A 10232-nucleotide genomic window follows, 5' to 3' on the forward strand; every position below is an offset into this window, starting at 1 on the left:
TCAGCACTGATAGAGGGATTGTGCGTTCCTGGTGCGTTCCTGGTGTAACTCGGACAGTTGTTGCCATCCTGTACCTGTCCCCGCAAGTGTGATGTTCGGATGTACCGATCCTGTGCAGGTGTTACGCGTGGTCTGCCACTGAGGACAATCAGCTGTCCGTCCTGTCTCCCTGTAGTGATGTCTTGGGCATCTCACAGTACAGACACTGCAATTTATTGCCCTGGCCACATCTGCAGTCCTCATGCCTCCTTGCAGCATGCCTAAGGCACCTCCACGCAGATGAGCAGGGACCCTGGACATCTTTCTTTTGGTGTTTTTCAGAGTCGGTAGAAAGGCCTCTTCAGTGTCTGAAGTTTTCATAACTGTGACCTTAATTGCCTACAGTCTGTAAGCTGTTAGTGTCTTAATGACCGTTCCACAGGTGCATGTTCATTAATTGTTTATGGTTCATTGAACAAGCATGGGAAACAGTGTTAAAACCCTTTACAATGAAGATCTGTGAAGTTATTTGGACAGTGTCCTGAAAAAAGGACGTTTATTTTTTTGCTGAGTTTGTTTGTCATATTTCTGCTGTTGGAAGAATAGGATGTTATGCATTACAATATGTTGGTAGGACAAGGCTATGTATGTTTGTGCACATGGTCACTGATTTATGTTAACTATATAGGTTAATGAGGCAATAAAAATGTGATGTGACTCAAATGAAAGGCCATTTATTTGACAAATGGCCCACTGTTTTCATCATTTTGACAATAATTAAACTAAATCATTAATCAAATGACAAAAATGTGACTAAGACTTAATGATATTTTAGTCAAAAATGAGACTGGACTAAATCTGTAAAAAGAGAGCCATAATTAACACTGCCTTGTCCCCAGAACTCATTGGTGCGTCTGTTGAGCGCTAAGGAGAGGGACCACGTGCGGTTAGTGTTCGTGGGTTTGGACCTGGATAAAGATGGAGTGGTTACGGGAGCAGAGACCCGCTGGGCCCAGCAGTCCTGGTTTCAGAAGTTCAGCAAGGAGTCCCAGTCCTGCAACGTGAGGTGAGCGTAACGCTGGTGAGACTGAGCCCATGACCATCCATCTACAGGAGATGAGGTTGGAAAGTTAATTCAATGTCTGTCACAGACTCGCAGTCAGGCGCTCCTACTCAATGTGACCCATTTCTGCTCTTCTATCCGCCTCATACTCTACAACAGGGAACATCAATTAAAATTCAGCTGCGGGAGGATATTTTCATAATTACGAATATTTTGTAGACTGCAAATTGACTGCAAGAAGCCCAAACGGATATAATTGTGTACTAAAACATAATAATTTCAAACCTTGCTTGAATTTTGTATACGATCACATACAGTATATCTCTATTATGCGTGGGAATACTTGGGAACAGATTTCCAAAGCTCCCTTGGAGCTGATTTTACTGGTGTTTTCAGTCTTTTATGTCCAACAATAAAAAAAATATATCTATGAAATCGCAGGCCGCCAGTTGGGGAACCCTGCTCTACAAACAAATGACTAATATTCATTTTTTTATGGTGTGAGATGCAGCAAATTGACTGTGCCTGTGAGAGCTGTGAACTAAAGCTGACTGCTGGGGTTTCATCTGAATTTAATCATATTTCAGTGCCAACAGCACAGTCTGCATTGCTGACAAATGCCCATCGTGTCTTTGAAGAACACTCAGTGGGGTCCATTTTTTTTTTTTGCTGGCTGGGGTTGCCATTTCACTTTGCAAGAATGTTCGAGCCACAATAAACTCCACTGGTTCAGTTTTGGTTAGCTACAACAGGTTGTCAGTTGCTATGACTGGGGTAACAGAGGTACAGGTGCTTGTTGTGATGTTACCCTTGTGCAGCTGCTGATAGGCCCTGGCTCTTCTCCATCTCAGTGGTCGTGCCTGCTGCAGGCGCATCAGTGAGCTTGGGATCGCACTCGACATGGTCCTCTTTTTAAAATGTATTTTAAATGTATTTTTATTTTTTTGTGCTCTTGGCAGTGCCCAGCCATTTTTAGATGTCCATGCTGATAAACGCTTAGCCAACCAACTATAATTATTCAGCTTGTCGCTACCAAAACGTAACAAAGCTAGTATCTACTAGCTAGGTTATTATTAGCTGTCTGCAAAAGTGAACAACTTTTTTCCCCCCTGTGAGGAAAGAAACCCCAACCCGGGATCCGATGAGCTTCCTTAACAAGGTAATGGAGGTACCTTATGACATAACCATGCCCGGCTTTGCTACCTCGTAGAGCTGGCCCTGTTCAGGGTTGCTCTGAGCTGTACGAAATAATTTACTTAAGCTAGCTTTATTTCTATAACTCACCTCTCTTCATCTCAGTGTTGGTCTCACTGTGATCTAGACCTTCTCTCTGATACCAATTAATTCACAATAAGTGTGTGCGTGCATGCACTACCCTGTGTTACCCTCCTTCATTGTTATATGTCATGTAATGCCATTCCATCCTTCACAGACTCTTTGGATTGTGTTCTCCTGTGAATTGTGGGTAAGTGACACAGCACGGCATGGGTTATAATTATTTTTCTTCTCTTTGGCACATCCAAGCCCTGAATCCACAAGTAATCTCACACAACCTATTCCCTTTTGACATTCCACCCATCATTTCACTTCCCCACCCACCAAGGCCAGGATAAGGTCCACCTGAGGAATAATGAAATCACAGATCAAACACTACAGGTGGTAGCTATAAAGTTGAAAGAACAATTGAGATGTCTAGCCTATACTCCAAGAGTCCTTCCTGTGATGATTCCCTGTTGGTTTGATAAGATCGATCCAGTCCTCTCATTAGAAAGATCAAAAGATAGGCTTTTGTTTTTCTGTGAGAAGCTCTAGAAGGCTTCACTCATCAGCTTTGAGGACACAGGGGGCTAAGTTGACGTGAGAGGGTCTACGCCCAGAACTGAGAATGCATTCTAATTCATCTCTTAGGTCAGAAGTGGCTGTTTTCTGTTTTTTCTTTTTTTTCAGCTTTTGCATAGAGCTTACGTATAGTATATGATATAGACATAATTTTAAGCTGGAGAATGTATAATATAAACATAATATTAAGCCAGAGAGTGCGAGAAGATTGAGGATGTAACAGAAGGTGTTCAAGTATTAATCTTTCACAGAGGAGGTTCACAAAGCAGACCTTGAACCTTTCTCAATCTTTAATAATTCATGAGTTTGGCTGTGGCCTGGAAGAGAGCCATTTGGTCTCAATAACCCACTGAGACATTTTCAGTGGGAATGTGGTTTTGCACTATATTTGCACCTGACCTCTTCACAGCTGAAACAAAACACTTTTTGAAAGAAAAGGGTGTCTTGTCCTTGGCAGACATGTTGGAAACTCAATGCCGCCAATTGTAGTGTATAGTGATACAATATTTCTGTTGTGTGTGTTTCCTGAGGCAGTATTAGCCACGTTGGCCCCATATCTGAGAGCAGTCCAGCCAGCTCCAGCAGTGAGAGAAGCAGTCAGAAAGATGACAACAGGTATGTACTAAATATAATTGTGTGTTTGCAGTAAGCAGGCCTCAGTTTAGAGGAGTTGGCTCCCTAACCTCTCTGTTCCCATCACCAGACCAGTGAGCTGGGAAGACTTCCTGAGGGAGAGTGCCATCTACATCCTGGCTGCACGGCCCAACAGCTTGGCCATGCATATCCGCCTACCACTATAGCCCACGAGACCTCACCCTGCCTGGGAGAGCATATACCATGGCACTGTAGGGGACAAACCTGAGCCCAATAGAGGAATACTGCACCACTAAGAGACTGGACAGAATAAGCCATCAACAGATCTCCTGCTTCGCACCACAGATCAACGACCCACTGACACCACAGATCAACGACCCACTGACACCACAGATCAACGACCCACTGACACCACAGATCAACGACCCACTGACACCACAGATCAACGACCCACTGACACCACAGATCAACGACCCACTGACACCACAGATCAACGACCCACTGACACCACAGATCAACGACCCACTGACACCACAGATCAACGACCCACTGAAAACAACATTCAATGACCTACAAATACTTACTGACAGTAAAATGACAACACAAGCTGACAACCCACTTGTTATAGACACTCATGAAACACTAAGGATAAAAAGGCAACAGCCCATTTTCACACACAAGCCAACAATTCAGTGGTGCTTTGAAGGCTTGGGGTATCCTGGGAGGCTCACTTTCCCCTAAATCAGTGCTTCCCAACTCCGGTTCTTGATTACCCCCAACGACACACATTTTTGTTGTTGCCCCGGACAAATTAAATCAATGTTTTTGTGAAGGGCTTCATGATTAGTTGACAAGTAAAATCAGGTGTGTTTGTCTAGGGCCACAACACATATGTACCTTTTGGTGTACTTGAGGACCGGAATTGGGGAAACGCTGCCCTAAATGATTACTTTATACATTCCATTTGTCATGTTACAGTCTAAGACACCTTTTCTGTGATTTGATTTTGAATTCGATAAGAATCAGATTGATAGGCTGTCTTATGCTATCACATAACCTGTTTTGGTTCAAGCATCATATTTGGATCATCTTCTGTATTGTATCATAATTGTTGAAAGTAAAATAGTATCTGTCATTGAGGGAGATTTTGAAGCCCCTTCAAATCTTGGATGACGAACGGATAGACTTCTGTGTTAAGACTGACAGTGCAACTGCTCCTGATCAGCACATGTACCAAACAGGAATGAAAGCTATGTGCATACATAATATTATATATCAAGACATATGCCATATAAGTATAATGACATATATTATTATGCATTTAAAACGCTGTATTTATTCTACCCTCCATTTTTCCACTCACTTGTTTAAGATCCATTTATGTTATCTTTAAGCAAAGACTATGATGAAGGTTGTGAATTTTGTTGTATTGGACACTAATCCAGTAGCTGGCCTGTTCATTCATCCATAAGTATATTTGCTCCTGTACAACCACTGCACATGACAAAGTGGAATAATCTGCTGCTGCCATTCTAATTTTATTTGAACACTGAAGTTTAGAATTGTACAGCTTTGAGGGTTATTTCTTGGAATTGAAATCATGCATTTAAAAGGATCTCTGTAGGATGAGTAATGTTGGCGCCCACACATTCGGCCTTCATGATACTTGCAGTAGCATTGCTTCAGACTCGACTTGTACATTTAACTGTGAAATGTATTGGCTTTATGGAGTGACATTACAGTTTGGGTTAGTTAGGGGAACATGTTGATACATTTTCCCAGGTGCTACAGTATATCATGTTTATGCTCATGTAATGAAGGTCTAATGTCTGGTACTTGAATGCTAAGATGGTCAAGGCTGGGGAATATGTGACAGTGCTGAAATAAATGCATGACATTAACCCTCCTAATGGACTCTATGTGCTACGTGTTTCTTTGCTCAGGGAACAAACGTCAGTGTCTTTACGAGATTACATTTGATCTATCAAGGTAAATCTGTAAATAAATGCCAAGAGCACTATATAGATAGTGACTAACCATTGTATCCTAAGCAGATCACTGGACAAACAAAGGAGTTTGCCCATGGAGTGTTGAGTGGAGTGGCTCATTGAAACCCCTCAGGTGTTCATGTGGCGCCAGTAAGCGTGAAAGGCACAGAGTGATCCACATTCTCCCTGGCTGGGTGGTTTTCTAAGAAGCCCTACCTTGCGGTGGTAGGAGTACAATGGTTACTGTGAGTGGCTACTGCCACCAACACCACTGAACACTATCCCCGGGAGTTTGTCAAGACTGTTCTTCTGAAAAATAAAAGATTGGATCCATCTCTAAATGGAGTTTTAAGCTTGGGGATATTTTCTTAGATGAGCGTTTTATAACGCTTTCATAACAGATTAAGTGATGATATTCTGTTTATTGGCAGCTCTGAAGAAACCCAATCTATGTGAGAATGTTGTTCATTGACTACAGCTCACTATAGTGCCCTCCAAGCTCTTCACTAAATTAAGGACCCTTGGATTAAAAGGCTCCCTCTGCAACTGGATCCTGGACTTCTAGGCGGACCGCCCCCAAGTGGTAAGGGTAGGCAACAACATAACCACCACGCTGACCCTCAACACTGGGGCCCCTCAGGGGTGCATGCTTAGTCCCCTCTTGTACCCCCTGTTCACCAACGACTGCGTGGCCGCGCATGAATCCAACACCACCATTAAGTTTGGCGACAACACAATGGTAGTAGGCCTGACCACTGACGACAATGAGACCTACAGGGAGAAGGTCAGAGACCCATCAACATCGACCGGGCTGTAGTGGAGCAGGTTGAGTAATTCAAGTTCATCTGTGTCCATATCACTAAGGAATTATCATGCTCCATACAGACCAACAGTCGTGAAGAGGGCATGACAATGCCTCTTCCCCTCAGGAGGCTGAAAAGATTCAGCACGGGCCCTCAGATCCTCAAAAAGTTGTAAAGCTGCACCATTGAGAGCATCGTGACTGGCTACATTACCGCTTGGTATGGCAACTTGCGTCACTGGGGCCGAGCTCGCTGCCATCCAGGACAGGAACTCTATACCAAGCGGTGTCAGAGCAAGGCCATAATAATTGTATGACTCCAGCCACCCAATTCATACTGTTCTCTCTGCTACCACACGGCAAGCGGTACCGATGTACCAAGTCTGGACCCAACAGGACCCTGAACAGCTTCTACCCCCAAGCCATAAGACTGCTAAATAGTTAGCCCCAGTAACTATTTTGCACTAACTTTTTACTCATCACGCTGCTGTTATTGTTTATCTATCCTGTTGGTTAGTCACTTTATCCCTACCTATATGTACATACAGTTGTAGTCCGAAGTTTACATACACTTAGGTTGGAGTCATTAAAACTCGTTTTTCAACCACTCCACAAATTTCAACCACTATAGTTTCGGCAAGTTGGTTAGGACATCTACTTTGTGCATGACACAAGTAATTTTTCCAACAATTGTTTACAGACAGATTATTTCACTTATAACTCACTGTATCACAATTCCAGTGGGTCAGAAGTTTACATACACTAAGTTGACTGTGCCTTTAAACAGCTTGGAAAATTCCAGAAAATGATGTCATGGCTTTAGAAGCTTCTGTTAGGCTAATTGACATCATTTGAGTCAATTGGAGGTGTACCTGCAGATGTATTTCAAGGCCTACCTTCAAACTCAGTGCCTCTTTGCTTGACATCATGGGAAAATCAAAAGAAATCAGCACACCCACAACACACCCTCAGAAAAAAAATTGTAGACTTCAACAAGTCTGGTTCATCCTTGGGAACAATTTCCAAACGCCTGAAGGTACCACGTTCATCTGTACAAACAATAGTATGCAAGTATAAACACCATGGGACCATGCAGCTGTCATACCGCTCAGGAAGGAGATGCGTTCTGTCTCCTAGAAATGAACGTACTTTGGTGCGAAAAGTGCAAATCAATCCCAGAACAACAGCAAAGGACCTTGTGAAGATGCTGGTGGAAACAGGTACAAAAGTATCTATATCCACAGTAAAACGAGTCCTATATCGACAAAACCTGAAAGGTAGCTCAGCAAGGAAGAAGCCACTGCTCCAAAACCGCAATTAAAAAACAAAGATCATACTTTTTGGAGAAATGTCCTCTGGTCTGATGAAACAAAAATCAAACTGTTTGGCCATAATGACCATTGTTATGTTTGGAGGAAAAAGGGGGAGGCTTGCAAGCCGAAGAACACCATCCCAACCGTGAAGCACAGGGGTGGCAGCATCATGTTGTGGCGGTGCTTTGCTGCAGGAGGGACTGGTGCACTTCAGAAAATAGATGGCATCATGTGGAAGGAAAATTATGTGGATATATTGAAGCAACATCTCAAGATATCAGTCAGGAAGTTAAAGCTTGGTCGCAAATGGGTCTTCCAAATGGACAATGACCCCAAGCATACTTCCAAAGTTGTGGCAAAATGGCTTAAGGACAACAAAGTCAAGGTATTGGAGTGGCCATCACAAAGCCCTGACCTCACCTATAGAAAATTTGCGGGCAGAACTGAAAAAGTGTGTGCGAGCAAGGAGGCCTACAAACCTGACTCAGTTACACCAGCTCTGTCAGGAGGAATGGGCCAAAATTCACCCAACTTATTCTGGGAAGCTTGTGGAAGGCTACCTGAAATGTTTAACATGGGTCAAACAATTTAAAGGCAATGCTACCAAATACTAATTGAGTGTATGTAAACTTCTGAGCCACTGGTAATGTGATGAAAGCAATAAAAGCTGAAATAAATAATTCTCTCTACTTTTATTCTGACATTTCACATTCTTAAAATAAAGTGGTGATCTTAACTCACCTAAAAGACAGGGACTTTTTACTAGGATTAAATGTCAGGAATTGTGAAAAACGGAGTTTAAATGTATTTGGCTAAGGTGTACGTAAACTTCCAACTTCAAATGTATCTACCTTATTTACCTCATACCTCTGCACATCGACTTGGTACTGGTACCCTGTGTATATAGCCACGTTATCGTTACCCATTATGCAATCCTCATATTATTATTTTTCTATTATTTCTAAAAACAATATCTTGGCATTGTTGGGAAAGGCTGGTAAGTAAGCATTTCAACTGTTTTTTACAAAGTGTAACAAATACAATTTAATTTGAAGTTGAATTTGATTTAGCCTTTGTCTCAAACATAGCTCACAGCACTGCTATTCTTTACCACAGCAATGATCCACTCAGTGACAGCAGGGTCAGGGCCCATTCAAGCTAGAGTGTGTCTATACAGAGTCTCTTGTGTGACTGAATGAAGGTCAGTGTAAATCAATGTAAAGGGTAACAAACGTCCCACTGAGCTCAAAGGAAGGACTGCTGACTGGCCTGGCCTCTAGGGGCATGCTGTGCCGTGTGATTGACAGACAGGGCACCACAGGGATACAGGACTATCAGCACCATCCTGCTCCCAGCTAGAAAGTAAAGCTCAATATTTGAATAAAAGGCATTCGGGTAAAGGTAGATTGGATTCTAAACATGGGGCCATGCTACTATAATATAATGATGATGTTTTTAGATAGCTTGGTAACAATTAGCCTCCTACTGTCTGTGAGCCTCACAACCCAGCATCCCTTTGAACAGCACTTTGATCCGAGACCTCATTATGAGCCACAGCAAAGGGCACAGGCTCCCTGTGCGGTAGCAAGCAAAACTGGAGGGTATCCGTATGTTTGTGAGGATGCCTTATGTATATGTGTACCTGACCTATGCATGAGAGAGAGAGAGAGAGAGAGAGAGAGAGTGTGTACGTGTCTATGTCTTGATTAGTGCGTTTGAGGCCAGTTGAGAACAAGTTCTCATTTACAACTGCGACCTGGCCAAGATAAAGCAAAGCAGTGGGACAAAAACAACAACACAGAGTTACACATAAACAAACGTACAGTTAATAACACAAAATAAAATAAAAATAGAAAAACCTATGTACAGTGTGTGCAAATGTAGAAGAGTAAGGAGGTAGGTAATAAATAGGCCCTGATGGTGAAAATAAATACAATTTAGCATTAATACTGGAGTGATAGATGTGCAGATGATGATGTGCAAGTAGAGATACTGGGGTGCAAAAGAGCAGGAGGGTAAGTAATAATATGGGGATGAGGTAGTCGGGTGTGCTATTTACAGATTGGCTATGCACAGGTACAGTGATTGGTAAGCTGCTCAGACAGCTGATGCTTAAAGTTAGAGAGGGAGATATAAGACTCCAGCTTCAGAGATTTGTGCAACTGTGTATAATGAGTGTGTCTGTTTATGAGTGGATGAGCGTGTGTATCACAGGTGGCTGATGGCACCTTAATTGGGGATGATGGGCTCATAGTAACGACTGGAACGGAATAATATGGAGTGGTATTAAACGCATCAAACATGGTTTCCGTGAGTTTGATACCATTCCATTCTCTCTATTTCAGGCATCATTATGAGCCATCCTCCCCTCACTAGCCTTCTGTTTGTGTATTATGGAGGGAGGCTGGTAAGGGAGTAATTGGTACTGGCATTAAGGACATGCAGAAGGTGAGGATGAAACAGGGACAGAATCATCTGCAGTCTCCTCTGCAGCTCTCCTCACACCCAGACAGACTAAAGATAGGGAGCCACCAGACAGTGCAGCCAGAGCCAGCCACTCAGGGCTATTTCACAAGCTGCTAAGAACTGTAGGGTGTTGGAAAAACCATATCAGAAGTTTAGAAGCAAGTGACCATTCTTGTTTGTTTGACTGC

At 42.8% G+C, this 10232-nt stretch overlaps 1 protein-coding gene across 3 annotated transcripts in view; it reads left to right on the forward strand.

The window, feature by feature from the left end:
• LOC115159479 (PHD finger protein 24) overlaps positions 1-5385 on the forward strand; it is a 38259-nt gene extending 32874 nt beyond the window's left edge. For 2 of the 3 annotated variants that reach the window (XM_029709231.1, XM_029709230.1), the window contains exons 6-9: positions 879-1045; positions 2475-2507; positions 3416-3496; positions 3585-5385. In XM_029709231.1, coding sequence (XP_029565091.1) covers positions 879-1045; positions 2475-2507; positions 3416-3496; positions 3585-3681 — 378 coding nt within the window. In that variant the 3' untranslated portion in view covers positions 3682-5385. The remainder of the gene's footprint in view (positions 1-878; positions 1046-2474; positions 2508-3415; positions 3497-3584) is intronic. The other variant, XM_029709232.1, reaches the window with a different exon arrangement.
• The last annotated feature ends 4847 nt before the right edge of the window (positions 5386-10232 follow it).

The sequence above is a fragment of the Salmo trutta genome, chromosome 23, assembly GCF_901001165.1.
Source record: "Salmo trutta chromosome 23, fSalTru1.1, whole genome shotgun sequence".
NCBI classification, from domain to species: domain Eukaryota; kingdom Metazoa; phylum Chordata; class Actinopteri; order Salmoniformes; family Salmonidae; genus Salmo; species Salmo trutta.